The sequence below is a fragment of the Macaca fascicularis genome, chromosome 13 (assembly GCF_037993035.2).
Source record: "Macaca fascicularis isolate 582-1 chromosome 13, T2T-MFA8v1.1".
NCBI classification, from domain to species: Eukaryota; Metazoa; Chordata; class Mammalia; order Primates; family Cercopithecidae; genus Macaca; species Macaca fascicularis.
The window spans coordinates 47,575,999-47,591,275 of NC_088387.1; the positions used below are offsets into that span (position 1 = coordinate 47,575,999).

Here is a 15,277-nt window from a genome sequence, read left to right on the forward strand (position 1 = left end):
CTTTGGTTGGAAATGGGGATATAAAGAAAATAGTGCTGTGAAGGATCCTGGGCCCATTTCAGAGTCATAGAAACTTGGCGTTGTCCTTTGATTATTGTCTCCTGATTGGGGTTTCCATTTCACCTCAGGCCTTCAATAGAGAAGAGCATGAAACTATGGTCTTATATTTATGGAGTTCTTTCCACAGCCTGGTTGACCAGGGGCTTTGGCAGCTGCCTGGGGAAATGTGGGAAAGCCCAGGCTAGGCCACCCGTGCTGCCCTTCTGCACTCATGTTGGAAAGTGTCAATCAGACAGTTGAGTGCCCCCACCCCGGGGCACCCCAGTCTTCCTCTCCAGTAGTTTTTTTCAAAGCAGATCACTTAGCCTAGGGCCCCTGCTCTCACCCATGTGGATCAGGGAGCTGGTTCCAGAGCAAAAGAATGTGCTTTGAAGGGGAAGGCAGAAGAAAACTCAGATGTCTCTGCAAAGTGCTTAGTTCTTTTTGGAAACCCTTTAGAGACAGGCTTTAACCTGTCTACAACCAGGGGATGGTTGGAGAGGAGCCCAACAGTCATTAGAACTGCTGCTACCCAGATGCATGTTCCCCAGGGTTTCTTAGTCACTGTGTGTGCTCCTCAGAGCTGAGTCCTGTTGCTGGAGGGGCACTCTAGATGTGTGTGTGCGCCAGATGAGAGACTGTAAGGGTGTTGCCAGGTTGTATAAGAGACAGAAGTGGAGTTAATGGGGCTATGGATGGGTGGGTGGGTGGGGGGGCAGAGTGTGAGTATGATGAGAGAGACTGCTGGAGCGGAGAGGCCCTGTGTCCCTGCCCAGTGATGCCCTGGCCCCATAGAGTGCCATTTCTGGGATAGCCTCTGGCCCAGTTTTTTGGAGCACGCTCTTGGGGGTAGGCAAGGGAGGGAAGAGAGGAGCCAGAACCTGTTCTTTGGAGAAAGAAGCAGGACAAGCTCTGCGCATGACCATCCTGAGGAGGAGGAGCCAGCAAAGCCCTAGATGGTTGCTAGGTGACTGAGGAGCAGTGGCTCCACCCCCATGGAGCAGAGGAGGGTGGGTGCATGACGTCAGGTGGAGCTGGTGCTGCGGCCACTGAGGCTGCCATCAGCCTAAGCTGGTGAACTGGGCCAGGCACCGCTCCGGTGCCTGCCAGAGCCTGGCGATCTAGCTGCACATCTGCGGGGGCCTCTGTGTCAGAGCGGCGGCCGTTTGCAGGCTGGGAAGCTGCGGCACCGGGAAGCTGAGGCTGCATTGTTGGGATTTGATGCACTAATCTCCTGTCTCCGCCGCCTTTCCCTCTGTTCGGTCTCTTGCCCTCCCTCCCTTCGTCTGTCCTTCCTCTGTGTGTTTGTCGATCCTCCTCTGTCCCTTCTCTTTCCTCTCCTTGCTTTCTTTGGTTTTCTGCAATGATGAGACAGGCACCGACAGCCCGAAAGGTACTCTTGCTTGCTCTCGTCCTGCTGCTGGGTTGCCAGGGCAATGGTGGCAGCAGGCTGCTGGGGTGGGGGTGGGGGCTGATTGACTTCATCTGTCTACCTGGTCAGGGGAGGCGGGTGAGGACGAAGGTGGGTTAGGGAGAGTCGTGTGTCACCACTATGCCCCACACCCTGGGCATTTGCTTACGGCCTTGTCTGCTTTTGGCTCTGCCTGTGTTCCAGGCCTTATACCCAGTGGCCTCACAGGCTTGGGCTTCAGGCAGCCTCTACTGCATACTGGATCTGGGAGGATTTCCTGTGGTAGAACCTAGGGAAGCAGGCCCAGGTATCTCAGTGCCTCTAGCAGGCCTGCCTGCCTCACCCAGCCTTTGCTAGAATACCTCTTAGTTCTCCCCGCATCCCCCAACCCCCAGGGTTTGTATCAGGGCGCTTTACCAGGGTGGGATGGGAACCCTAGAATAGTTTTTGACCCACAGCTATGGAAGCTTAACCCAGGGTAGGAGGGGTGGGAATTGGTTTTCTTGGCCTCAGTGTATCCTGGAAATAAGGCCCAAGCCAAATCTTGTCTTGACTAGAGCAGTGAGATACTGAGTAGCAAGAACACTATTTGGAAATTGGAGTTAATTGTCCACTTACCATTTTGCAGTAACCTGAAGGGTTTCCAGATTTGATTTAGGGCTGTAGTTTTTCTGTGCTGCTGCCCACCCCCACCTCCTTTCCTACCGCTGGGTGGGGTTACTTTGCTGAGCTCTGGGCTTCTGCTAATGCAATATTCATGGTCCTGACACCTGAGCCCTCTTCCCTAGCGATGGGGACTGCTGCAGGATCTGATTCTGGGGAAGGGGGTTGGGGAGAGGGAGGACAGCAGCATTGCTCTGCCCTAGGGACCTGATCTCCCATTTCTGGGCTTAGATTACTTTTGTCACATGGGGTTTCTAGGGAGTTCTGTATAGAGTCTAGCACTTGAAGGAAGAGGCTGACCTGGGAAAGTCCTTGGGAGTGGTGGCTGGGCGGGGCCTCTGGCTCTGGATTGGAGTGGGAGAGATCGTTTGCAGGAGGACTGGTCTCTTGGGACCTTCTCACTAGCTGCTTCCTTGTTCTATGGCTCAGCCTAGAGATGGACTTCTGGGATTTCCGGGGTGTCTGAAGGGGTGAGGCCTGCAAGGATTGGACAAAAGTGGGAGCAGGAACCAAGGGGAACAGGAATTCTGGGTTCCTGAAGTAGGAACACAGTGATTCACTGAAGGGAGAAGGGGGTGGGATTAGGGGGAGGGTGGCTAACTGTAGCCCCATTCCTGTTACTTCTTCTGCTCTCATTGCTGTCCCTTTTGCTCTCTGTCTTTCTGCCATTGCCCTTTCTTTCCTGACTACTTCTCTTCTGGCTCCTGTTGCCTGTCCAGACCACAACTCGGCGGCCCAAGGTGAGAAAACAGGCCCCTGTGTGAGCCACTGCTGAGTGAACACACACGTTTCAGGCATGTGCATGTATGAGGGCATGTGTATGAGCAAGTGAAAGTTGGTCATAGTGCATCCTGGGTTCTCTTCAGAGGAAAGGGGGGGTTCGCGGTGCTGGCAGACACCTCCTAGGGAAAATGGCTTTTGGCTTTTAGGAGGTTGTCTAAGCCAGTAGCTTCAACGCAAAAGAGAAATGAATGGGGTTGTAGTTAATCAAAGCAGGCTTTCTTGAACAAAGGAATTTTGACCTGTTTTGAGGGGAGGGATTGGAAGAAAGATGAAGAACTTGGCCATGTAAAATGTCAGCGGATAAGGAGGTGAGTGTGTCTGTGACAGGCTTTGGGTGGGGATGTCTGAGGATTGCACATGGTCTCTGAGTGTCAGCCCACTGGGAGACCTTGGGGCTCAGCACTTTGAGTACATTGGCAGGCCTGTCTGCTCCAGGACTTGAACTTCAGGTCAGCTTCTCTGCTCACCTCCTCCCCTGCCCCACAGGGACCTGGATAGTGTTGCCAGATCGGGGGAGATGACAGAAGGGTTGTTTCAAGGGGGAGTCTAGGGGTACAACTTTCACCTTGGCCCTTTTACCTGCAGGGTCCTCTGAAGTAGACTGAGAGAGGGAGATTCAGCTTGACTCCCATAGAGGGTTTAGCAGGGGTAGAAAGCCTGGCACCCCCACTTTTGGCCCTGCCTTCTCTGGAAATTACATTGTAGTTTTTCCCTCTAGGGGTGGAGGGCATAGACCTGGAGCAAGAATGGGACTGAGAGTATTATGAAGTTGCTAGAATGATCACAAGTGGGTCATAGACGGGGGTTCTAGGGAATAGTGGATTCTGCTCTTACAGGTAGTGCCAGAGCTAGGAGGAATGCGGAGTCAGTGTCAAACGAGGAGCCTTACAATCTTATGATGTCTTTCTCTTATCTTTTCCTCCCTCTCTCCTCTGCCTCCCTCCTCCCCCTGTCCTTTGTCACTATCTCTCTCTGCCTCTCTGTATCATTTTCCTTGTCCCCTTCATTCTTCTCTGTTCTCACTGTGCTTTGATACTCTCTTTCTGCTTTTTCTCTTCTCTGTCTCCTTCCCTTGCCATATTCTCATATTCTGTTTCTGTTCCTCTTACTATCCCTATCCTCTGCTCTCTTTCTGGTCTGCCTCTACCCTCTCTGAATAGCCCACCCGCCCAGCCAGTACTGGGGTGGCTGGGGCCAGTAGCTCCCTGGGCCCCTCTGGCTCAGCGTCAGCAGGTGAGCTGAGCAGCAGTGAGCCCAGCACCCCGGCTCAGACTCCGCTGGCAGCACCCATCATCCCCACGCCGGCCCTCACCTCTCCTGGAGCAGTCCCCCCGCTTCCTTCCCCCTCCAAGGTAAGGACTGGGGTAGGGATAAAGGAGAATCAAGATACCCAGAGGCTTATGGCTACCTGCTGTGTCTTGAAAATTTCTTGGGGTTGGCAAAGACCCAGAACTTGGATCAGAAAGGGTGAGGACGTAGCTTATGGATATCTTGCCACTGACTGAGTCACCCTTTCTTTTCTTGCCGTTATGCCATACTTTCCCCGTATATACTGTGCCACGGTTTCCTCTCAGATGTTCTTATGCCACTGACTTTTGGCCACCCTGGGGCTGGGTGATGTTTGCACACTTTATTGTGTTCTTTGCGCCAGCTCAGTGTTGGTGGAGAGGTGGGGTGGGCTGTGCACAGACCATGAGGCCTCTCCTTTGCAGGAGGAGGAGGGACTAAGGGCTCAGGTGCGGGACCTGGAGGAAAAACTAGAGACCCTGAGACTGAAACGGGCAGAAGACAAAGCAAAGCTAAAAGAGCTGGAGAAACACAAAATCCAACTGGAGCAGGTGCAGGAATGGAAGAGCAAAATGCAGGAGCAGCAGGCCGACCTGCAGCGGCGCCTCAAGGAGGCGAGAAAGGTTTGACTCTGGATGAAGGGGGTGGCTGGGGTGGCCTGAGACCCAAGGAAGCATGCAGGAAACTAGACTGGAACTGGAGCCCGGAACACCCCGTGAGAAAGGGAGGCATGGGGCATCTCTGTGCTTGTACCCCCTCCCACCTCCACCTCTTCCTCAGGAAGCCAAGGAGGCCCTGGAGGCAAAGGAACGTTATATGGAGGAGATGGCTGATACTGCTGATGCCATTGAGATGGCCACTTTGGACAAGGAGATGGCTGAAGAGCGGGCTGAGTCCCTGCAGCAGGAGGTGGAGGCACTGAAAGAGCGAGTGGACGAGCTCACCACTGACTTAGAGATTCTCAAGGCTGAGATTGAAGAGAAGGGTAAGGGGCCCAGAGCCGCTGGGGGCCAAACGGTCGAGTGAGAACTATGCCTGAGAGTGTTAATGGTCTTCTCCAGGCTCAGATGGCGCTGCATCCAGTTATCAGCTCAAGCAGCTTGAGGAGCAGAACGCCCGCCTGAAGGATGCCCTGGTGAGGTAGGGTCTTTAGTGCTTGGCTCTGATGGTTACTCTTCTGTCTCCAGATGCATTAGAGCACCCGTCGCCAGAGACTCTGACATGTGCTTTCCTCTTTCTGTCTTCCTAATGTCCCTGCAGGATGCGGGATCTTTCTTCCTCAGAGAAGCAGGAGCATGTGAAGCTCCAGAAGCTCATGGAAAAGAAGAACCAAGAACTGGAAGTTGTGAGGCAGCAGCGGGAGCGTCTGCAGGAGGAGCTAAGCCAGGCAGAGAGCACCATTGATGAGCTCAAGGAGCAGGTCTGGGGAGCCTAGCCCCTCACCCAGAATCCCCCACCTGACTCTCCTGTCAGTTGGTGCCTCCTCTTTCTAGGTGCCTTCCAGCAGCCCTTCTCCCCATCCTCCCTGTAACACAGGTGGATGCTGCTCTGGGTGCTGAGGAGATGGTGGAGATGCTGACAGATCGGAACCTGAATCTGGAAGAGAAAGTGCGCGAGTTGAGGGAGACTGTGGGAGACTTGGTAAGAGAAGAGCAGACCCCTGACATCTGACCCTGATGGTGGGTATTTGGAAGGGACCTGCTGAGAAAAAGATTGACATGTGACCCCTGGCCTTTTTTGAGCAGGGTGTGCAGTGAGGGACCCAGCCTGGGCTTGCTGTACTGACCCTGCCTATTTTTTTTTTTTCCCCAAGATGGCATCTCACTCTGTTTCCTGGCTGGAGGGCAGTGGCGCAATAATCTTGGCTCACTGCAACCTCCGCCTCCCAGGTTCAAGTGATTCTCCTGCCTCAGCCTCCCGAGTAGCTGGTACTACAGTCACGCACCACCACACCCAGCTAATTTTTGTATTTTTAGTAGAGATGGGGTTTCACCATGTTGGCCAGCATAGTCTCGATCTCGACCTCATGATCAGCCCGCTTCGGCCTCCTAGAGTGCTGGGATTACAGGTGTGAGCCACTGCGCCCAGCCAACCCTGCCTTTCTTTTGCCCCAACTGTGGTGTGGTGTCCCAGGAAGCGATGAATGAGATGAACGACGAGCTGCAGGAGAATGCACGTGAGACAGAACTGGAGCTGCGGGAGCAGCTGGACATGGCGGGCGCGCGGGTTCGTGAGGCCCAGAAGCGTGTGGAGGCAGCCCAGGAGACGGTTGCAGACTACCAGCAGACCATTAAGAAGTACCGCCAGCTGACCGCCCATCTTCAGGTGCATGCCTACTGCTTGCTGTCTGCCCACCATCACCCCAGGGCTTCCTTAAGACCCAGGTGTGCTTCATTGTCTCTCCTTCTAGGATGTGAATCGGGAACTGACAAACCAGCAGGAAGCATCTGTGGAGAGGCAACAGCAGCCACCTCCAGAGACCTTTGACTTCAAAATCAAGTTTGCTGAGACTAAGGCCCATGCCAAGGTCAGGAAAGTGGGTGGGTCTGAGGGAGCCCTGCCTGGGTTGAACTGGTATGGGGTTCTGGGCTTCAGAGTCCTGGGGGAAGGGGTGCTTTGTGTAGTGGTTTGGAAGACTCTGGCCTGAGCTTGCCCTAGAAGCAAGGCATCTCCTGGAGCAAGGCATGGGAATTCTGGGTCTCTTTCAACTCTGGCTAAGAGTCTTCCTCCCTGTTCACCTCACAGGCAATTGAGATGGAATTGAGGCAGATGGAGGTGGCCCAGGCCAACCGACACATGTCCCTGCTGACAGCCTTCATGCCTGACAGCTTCCTTCGGCCAGGTGGGGACCATGACTGCGTTCTGGTGCTGCTACTCATGCCTCGTCTCATTTGCAAGGTACAGCCAATCAATCACATGTTCCACAGAAATCTAATGAACTTGCCATGAACCAGGCATTGAAGATGCTGAGTGAAGACAACAGAGTCTCTGCCCACAAAGAGTTTATGGTGTAGTGGAGGAACACAGCAAAGTCACTGATGAATATATATTACAAATGGTGTGCTTTCAAGAAGAGATAGGTTCTGTGAGAGAGCACAATTGGAGATTTAGAGGCGAACAGGGTGTGACTGAGGGAATAACATTGTCTGAGGGCCACGAGCTGCCTGGGGGTTAACGTTGGGGGTGATTGGCAGGATAGCATTCTAGGTGGAGAGATAGCAGGAGTGGCAGCTTTAAGTCAGGAAAGACCTTGGTTCCACCGGTCCCACTACCCTTTCATTTTCATATCCTGACTCCTCACAACCTCCAGTAATCACATCACTACCCTTTCCCCATGCGAGATTCCCCACCCAGGTAAGAGCTATTTCTGCTTTCTCTCCCATGTGTGTCCATGCTCCCCACATAGTTAAGTTCTGAGTACTGTATTCCTGAGTCTGTGTTCTCCATCCTCTGCTCTGAGGCCCAGGTTCCTGGTGTTTTCTCCCACAGGCAGAGCTGATCCGGAAGCAGGCCCAGGAGAAGTTTGAACTAAGTGAGAACTGTTCAGAGCGGCCTGGGCTGCGAGGAGCTGCTGGGGAACAACTCAGCTTTGCTGCTGGACTGGTGTACTCGCTGAGCCTACTGCAGGCCACGCTACACCGCTATGAGCAGTAAGTGACTCCTCACTCCCTCACCCCAGGGTCAGGGGTCCAGAATTGGCCAGAACTGAGATTGCCTGTCAGACTCTAGCGTCACAGCCCTCTTCTCTGGTCTCTAGTGCCCTCTCTCAGTGCAGTGTGGATGTGTATAAGAAAGTGGGCAGCCTCTACCCTGAGATGAGTGCCCATGAGCGTTCATTGGATTTCCTCATTGAACTGCTGCACAAGGATCAGCTGGATGAGACTGTCAATGTGGAGCCTCTCACCAAGGCCATCAAGTACTATCAGGTGTGGAGCGAGAATTTGGGCTTGGGGCAGGAGGCAGGGAAGCTTTCACTTGATGAGGGCTCTTACTAATATTATCAAGGTTGTATGTCCCATGCTCGCTGTTTGAGGCCTGGTTTGCTCCTAGATGATCTCTCCATATGATGCAGCTGCTTGAGGGCTTTGGATTCTCTTGTACCTCCGGAGACCCATGATGACCAGGGCTCAAACTACAGTTTGGGAAGAACTCCCCACCCCCTCCAGGGCCTAAAAGTTGTCTGTTTCTTTTGTTATCTCTCTTCAGCATCTATACAGCATCCACCTTGCCGAACAGCCTGAGGACTGTACTATGCAGCTGGCTGACCACATTAAGGTGAAGTGTCTGGGCCAGTGATTGAGCCCCCGTGGAGATCAGCAATGGAGGGCGTCAGGTCAAGAGATCAGGCACCCAAGAAGTATCACATAAGACTAGGGCAGAGTTACCAAAGCCGTATCAGGGAAACTAGAGGACTACTTATGTATGGGGGTCAGCAGAGGATGAGGACTTCTTAGAGATGTCGATAAGGCAAAAGGGCTCCTGCTGGAGGCTGATGATTGCATGCATCTGTCCTTACAGTTCACGCAAAGTGCTCTGGACTGCATGAGTGTGGAGGTAGGACGGCTGCGTGCCTTCTTGCAGGTGAGAGCACTTCTAGATCTCTGTGAGCTCCTCCTCTTAGTCCTCACTTCCTTACTCCCAGCCTTAATGCTAACTTGGTTCTCCATCTATTTTCTTTTTCCTGAGTAGGGTGGGCAGGAGGCTACAGATATTGCCCTTCTGCTCCGGGATCTGGAAACTTCGTGCAGTGACATCCGCCAGTTCTGCAAGAAGATCCGAAGGCGAATGCCAGGGACAGATGCTCCTGGGATCCCAGCTGCACTGGCCTTTGGACCACAGGTTTAGGGCTGCAACTGGGGAAGGAAGGAAACTGAGTAGAAACAGGAGGGGCATAGCACTTAAAGATCTGGATCTGGTTAGGGGACAAATATGGTTTTGGGGTAGCTGGAAGCTGTGGTACTGAACGCAGGGTTGACTCCTGACTCTGGCCTGTCACACAGGTATCTGACACGCTCCTAGACTGCAGGAAACACTTGACGTGGGTCGTGGCTGTGCTGCAGGAGGTGGCAGCTGCTGCTGCCCAGCTCATTGCCCCACTGGCGGAGAATGAGGGGCTACCTGTGGCTGCCCTGGAGGAACTGGCTTTCAAAGCAAGCGAGCAGGTGGGCCTGAATGGCTGGGCAGAAGGTGTAGGGAGAGTCAGTGACCAGTGTGGGGCTTTCACTTCTGCCCTTGGCTCCTGCAGATCTATGGGACCCCTTCCAGCAGCCCCTATGAGTGTCTGCGCCAGTCATGCAACATCCTCATCAGTACCATGAACAAGCTGGCCACAGCCATGCAGGAGGGGGAGTATGATGCAGAGCGGCCCCCCAGCAAGGTGGGTGGAGATTTCCTTGGAGAAGTTGCAGAGGCCTGTAGGAGTAAGACTTGCAGAGCTACTGCTAGTTGTGGGAGGACAGGGAGACAGGAGGAAGGCATCTGGAGAGCACCATCCTGCCTAGAAGGCAGGGTTTCCCTGTAACTGGATCTCTCTGAAAGGAGCATGTTGATGATCTCTTCTCTCCACCCTCACTTTCTCACCCGCCACCGACCATTCCTTAGCCTCCACCAGTTGAGTTGCGGGCTGCCGCCCTTCGTGCAGAGATCACAGATGCTGAAGGACTGGGTTTGAAGCTCGAAGATCGAGAGACAGTTATTAAGGAGTTGAAGAAGTCACTCAAGATTAAGGTGAGGGTATTGTAGGCTCAGGATCTGGGGGCCAGGAAGTTGATAGGACCCTGGCAAGCAGTGAATGTTGGGGATCCGGGACTAAAACGGCTTGAGAGTTAAGGGGAGAAGTGGGGCCTGCAATCAATGGGAGCTCTAGTGAACCCTCAGGGAGCCTCCTATCTCATGGTCTAGCCGCCAGTTTCCAGGGACTGTGGGGAGGATGTCAGGGATCTAGAAGTTCTGTCCTTGTCCAGGGAGAGGAGCTAAGTGAGGCCAATGTGCGGCTGAGCCTCCTGGAGAAGAAGTTGGACAGTGCTGCCAAGGATGCAGATGAGCGTATCGAGAAAGTCCAGACTCGGCTGGAGGAGACCCAGGCACTGCTGCGGAAGAAGGAGAAGTCAGGCACTTTCCCTGGGGCCTTGCTTCCTCTAATCCTCCCCACTGCTGGAGCTCTCTGTCTCCTAACCCATACCCCTACTCAGGTTCTCTTATAGTGAGACTCCCCATTTTCTTTACCCACTGCCAACCCCGTTGCATCACCCTAGCCTCAGCCTGTGCTGCTCTGCCCTGGCTGCTCACTAGCATGGCTTTTCCAAGGACCTCTCAGGACTGAATAGTCAAGGGGTGCTTTGGAGAAGGGACACTGCCAAAGCCCAGATTCTCTTTCACAGAGATTTTGAGGAGACAATGGATGCACTCCAGGCTGACATTGACCAGCTGGAGGCAGAGAAGACAGAACTAAAGCAACGGCTGAACAGCCAGTCTAAGCGCACAATTGAGGGGCTCCGGAGCCCTCCTCCTTCAGGCATTGCTACTCTGGTCTCTGGCATTGCTGGTGGTGAGTACAGTGGAATAGGCAGCAGTAGCACAGAGGAGATTGTCCTCTCTCCTGTCCTTGGCCTCAGTTTGACCTCTGCCCCCCCCTCCTTTAGCCCCAGGATATTCAGCCAGGAATATGCTTGCACAGTTTCACTCTGTGCCAGTTTTCACCAAGTTTTCCCTTTCCCTGAAGATATGTGCTGAGTTCCTCTGGGCAAAGGAGGGCTTTACTAAATTGTTAATGAGGCTCAGAATAATCATGACAGTTGGTCTCTAGTAGGTGTCCTTTCTGGCTCTGTAATCTGACCTTTCTGCTCAGCCCTATATCCCAGAGGGCTGTCAGCCATCAGCAGGCTGGGCTGACTCTCCTGGGGCATCCGGCCCTGCCTAATACCTGCTCTTGATTGCTTCTCTGCTTGGGCGCTGTGTTTTCTCACTGAGTTCATGGGGCTTCATTCTATGATGTGGCCATATCTTCCACTGCTGAATTATCCCAGTTTCACTTGGGGCTTGTGTTTTGACCTTTGCCTAGTTACTCAGTATAATCAGGGCTCCTCACCTAGAGTTTTTCTGGTTACCGGTTTCAGCCTCCCCAGTTTCCTGGCTCAGGAGGTGGCTGCTGCTGTCTTTGTTCTCCTCTGCCCTATAGTTTTTGTTTGCTCTCCAGTTTCCCACTTACCCTCCAGAAGACAGGCTCTTTGCCCTGGAATTAAACCCTTAGGGCCTCCAGACTTTCCCAGCTGCTCCCGTGTCTTGTCAGCTGACCTTACCTACATAGAGTCTTCGACAAAGTCTCTGTCACTGACACCCCTTGATCTTGCGAGGTGACCAAGTACCTTCTTGACTTTAGACTGTTGTGGTACAGACAGCTCTGTGTTCTTTGGAGAGAGTTTCCAGAGTTTCTACTTTGTGTTGTTTTTAGCACTCTTGAAACAAACATTAGCACTCTTTAAACAAACGTGGTTCTGAATTTATGAAACTTCCCACCAAAAAAGAAGGTGTTTTCCTCAGAGCAGTGGAGAATCCTGAGGAGCAAGGGAGTGTGTTTGCTTCCCCAACTTAAGCTTTGCTGCTGGTGAGCACTAAGGGTGCAGACATACTGGGGTCTCTGGAGCATTCTCCATGCCCTTCTTGGAGACGGCGTCTGAGGCAGGGAGGCAGGAACAGCCTCGTGTTCCGAGTGCTTTGTGCAGTGCACACTCCCTTTGCCACTGTTCTTCACACGTACCCTGTCTTATGGCCTCACTCCTGTTTGGTGTCTTTCTTTCACGCAAATCGGCTCGTCCACAAAGATAGGTGGCAGAGGGTCTTGTTAGAGAAAGTATGATGATTAGGAAAAGGGTTTTCCTGCAGGTTGTGTCCAGGATCCTCTGGTGTGTCCCCCTAACCTGCAAATCACCTAACTCCTCTCTCCTCTTTTCCTGCTCCCCCATGGGCTATCCCGAGCACAGAAGAACAACAGCGAGGTAGAGACCCACTCAGGCTGGGGGTTACCAGGGCTGGTGGGAAATGGAGCTAAGGGAGCAGGGTGAGGGGAGAGCCAGGACTGGAGGTGGGTGATGGGGGGATGCGGAAAGCGGGGAAGAGCAGGAATGGAGCCCAGTGTTCAACCCTCTCCACTTGGGGCTGATGACATTTGTTATGGTCCCCACAGGAGCTGTCCCTGGGCAGGCTCCAGGGTCTGTGCCAGGCCCAGGGCTGGTGAAAGACTCACCACTGCTGCTTCAGCAGATCTCTGCCATGAGGCTGCACATCTCCCAGCTCCAGCATGAGAATAACATCCTCAAGGTGAGGGAGCCACGGGGAGGACTGGGATGGGGGATGGAGCATATTCGCCCCATTGATGATAGATGGCAGGGGCCTCCTAGCACCTCTTAACCACTACCCTTCTTTTTTCATCCACAGGGAGCCCAGATGAAGGCATCCTTGGCATCCCTGCCCCCTCTGCATGTTGCAAAGCTATCCCATGAGGGCCCTGGCAGTGAGTTACCAGCTGGAGCGCTGTATCGTAAGACCAGCCAGCTGCTGGAGACGTTGAATCAGTTGAGCACACATACACACGTAGTAGACATCACTCGCACTAGCCCTGGTATGTACCTGCCAACCCCCAAGATGAATAAAACCACCCCCTCTACTTGGCCCAGGGATTTAGGCCCTGCTCAGGTGGTGCCCCTACCACAGAAGCTCTTCCCAGCAGTGTTCTTTGGCTTCACTGTTCAGTTTTCTTGATTCACCCACTCTCTCTCAAGTACTTGTTCTGTTAGAGAATCTCATACCTGCACCCCTAACCCTTAATCCAGTACAACTGCCTGCCTGCGCCTTGGTGGGCCTCACCAGCTTTCTCTCCCCACAGCTACCAAGAGTCCATCAGCCCAACTTATGGAGCAAGTGGCTCAGCTTAAGTCCCTGAGTGACACCATTGAGAAGCTCAAGGTCAGCTCAGACTTTGCCCTGCAGAGCTCACTTCACAGTGGAGCCAGGCACTTCTGGAGTTCCTCTGAGCCTGGCCCTATGCTAGACAGCAATTGGGGAGGAGGTGGAAGGGAAGGCAGGGTTCTTGCCTTGGAAGTTCACTGTCTCAGTGCAAACAGAAGACAGATTCTCATAACAAAATGGATTAGCTGGGATTATCTTTAGCGTGACTGGTTCAGGCTTTAGATTCCATCAGAGCTGAGATCATTGTGGGGTAGAATGGTTGGGCGTGGCTTCCCAAGGGCGGTAGAATGTGAGTTGGACCTTACAGGATGAGGACTTGTAAAGTAAGGAGGAGTGTTGGGGAGGGGGGATGGGGTTGGAGATGAGAGCAAAAGTATGGTGATACAGAGGACTAAGTTCCTGCCCCCTTGATATTAGTGTCTCTGTGAAACCAGGCGGTCTTGTGCTAGCCTGTGGGGGTCCCCTAAATGAACCCTTGTCTTTCTCTCCCCTTCCCTAGGATGAGGTCCTCAAGGAGACAGTATCTCAGCGCCCTGGAGCCACAGTACCCACTGACTTTGCCACCTTCCCTTCATCAGCCTTCCTCAGGGTGAGGGGGAGATGGGGTGGAGGACGGGACAATGTGGAGAAGCTCAGGTGGGGCCCCCCTCTCCTCCAGAATTGGAAGAGGCCTTTGGAGTCTCAGGTCTAACAACTACATACCTTGGGTTATCTGGCCAAATCTTACTTACAGGTAACAGAAGTGCTTATGATGCTTTGAAATTCCAATATTTTAGCACCTAAACACTTTCTGTGACTTTTGACACCAGGAGAGGCTCAAAACTCCCTTGTCAGATTATGTATCCCTATTCTAATTTGAAAAATGTGGTCACCAAAGCCCAGGATCTCAGAAGCCCCAGCCACCTAGGAGCTGCCTTGGTCTCAGTGCTCAGGGACCCCTTCAGTGGCCTACAGCTCAAGTGAGCCCCTGACCTGGAGTCTTTTTCTCCATCAACCACCAGGCCAAGGAGGAGCAGCAGGATGACACAGTCTACATGGGCAAAGTGACCTTCTCCTGTGCGGCTGGTCTTGGACAGCGACACCGGCTGGTGCTGACCCAGGAACAGCTGCACCAGCTTCACAGTCGCCTCATCTCCTAAGCACTCCTTTCCCCTGCTGTCCCCTTCGACCCTCAGCCCTCTGGTGCCGCTCTGCCCGATGCACAGCCACCTCAGCCAGCCCCCAGGTAGAAACATGTGGGTTAAGCTCTTCCTGCCCCATTCAGCTTCACTCCCACCCTTTCAGCATCCTGCCCCTTCACCTTGACCTGGGTTCCCCCACTCCCATTCCCTGGCCTCTGCCATAATTTGCTGTTCAATTGCTCCCTCCTTCCTGAGGGGCCTCAGGGCATGTGGGGGGTAGGCTGAGACCCCACCACCAAAGGTTGAGTGAGGTCCTCTTGATTGAGGACTTCACCCCTTGATTAAAGCAACTTCTGCTTCAGTGGTTCCTGTGTGTGTTGAGAATGGGACTTGGGCCATTCAGCTCAGAGCAGGAAGGGAGGAGAAGTGATGCTGAGGAAGCTTTAGCTGTATCAAATTTGAGGGCTCCTCTTCGTAGTGACCAGCAGAATGCTGTTTCTAAAATTTATGTGCAGTTAGTTACTCTAAGCAAGGAGGAAAGGGCTAGACTTAGGACTAGGTATCTAAGTTCATTTATGGAGTTAGGAGGGCTGGGAGGGTGTAGCCTCTGCCAACCCTGCCTCTGCTTCCTATAGCTTCCACTGCTCTTTATTCCAGTTTTTGGAGCCAGAGTAATGATATGATCACCACCCCAGCCAATTTTCTGATGCACTGGCCAGAGTCTTCCCGTAAGACCTGGGACCTCTCAGAGGAAACATTTACTAAATAAGGGGAAACTAAAGTGGCATACTAGTAAAGGATAGAAGGTACAAAAGCTACTCCCAAACCCACTACAAATTAGAATCACCTGGGGAGTTTCTTTTAAAATGTAAGAGATTTCTGGTTCTTGACTCAGACCTGCTGAAAACACTTCCAGAGTTGGGACTCATTAGGCTGGTAAACAGCACCCCAGCATTGTAGATATTAGCTCCAGTTTAGATTAGTTGGCTAGCTCCTTTATACTCTCTTT

General features: G+C 53.0%; 1 protein-coding gene across 12 annotated transcripts in view; it reads left to right on the forward strand.

Annotated features, from left to right (window-relative positions):
* The window catches only part of DCTN1 (dynactin subunit 1), a 30,437-nt gene extending 15,808 nt beyond the window's left edge, over positions 1-14,629 (forward strand). For 2 of the 12 annotated variants that reach the window (XM_005575546.4, XM_005575552.5), the window contains exons 6-32: positions 1,415-1,432; positions 2,833-2,853; positions 4,057-4,248; positions 4,609-4,806; positions 4,964-5,168; positions 5,245-5,323; positions 5,444-5,603; positions 5,720-5,824; positions 6,317-6,508; positions 6,594-6,710; positions 6,929-7,081; positions 7,673-7,833; positions 7,941-8,109; positions 8,390-8,458; positions 8,702-8,764; positions 8,873-9,022; positions 9,184-9,345; positions 9,429-9,560; positions 9,785-9,910; positions 10,147-10,289; positions 10,564-10,730; positions 12,163-12,177; positions 12,366-12,499; positions 12,617-12,800; positions 13,065-13,144; positions 13,647-13,736; positions 14,149-14,629. In XM_005575546.4, coding sequence (XP_005575603.2) covers positions 1,415-1,432; positions 2,833-2,853; positions 4,057-4,248; positions 4,609-4,806; positions 4,964-5,168; positions 5,245-5,323; positions 5,444-5,603; positions 5,720-5,824; positions 6,317-6,508; positions 6,594-6,710; positions 6,929-7,081; positions 7,673-7,833; positions 7,941-8,109; positions 8,390-8,458; positions 8,702-8,764; positions 8,873-9,022; positions 9,184-9,345; positions 9,429-9,560; positions 9,785-9,910; positions 10,147-10,289; positions 10,564-10,730; positions 12,163-12,177; positions 12,366-12,499; positions 12,617-12,800; positions 13,065-13,144; positions 13,647-13,736; positions 14,149-14,286 — 3,423 coding nt within the window. In that variant the 3' untranslated portion in view covers positions 14,287-14,629. Of the gene's footprint in view, positions 1-1,065; positions 1,433-2,832; positions 2,854-4,056; positions 4,249-4,608; positions 4,807-4,963; positions 5,169-5,244; positions 5,324-5,443; positions 5,604-5,719; positions 5,825-6,316; positions 6,509-6,593; positions 6,711-6,928; positions 7,082-7,672; positions 7,834-7,940; positions 8,110-8,389; positions 8,459-8,701; positions 8,765-8,872; positions 9,023-9,183; positions 9,346-9,428; positions 9,561-9,784; positions 9,911-10,146; positions 10,290-10,563; positions 10,731-12,162; positions 12,178-12,365; positions 12,500-12,616; positions 12,801-13,064; positions 13,145-13,646; positions 13,737-14,148 lie in introns of those variants that run through there. The other 10 variants (XM_005575549.4, XM_074011456.1, XM_074011455.1 and 7 more) reach the window with 6 other exon arrangements.
* The last annotated feature ends 648 nt before the right edge of the window (positions 14,630-15,277 follow it).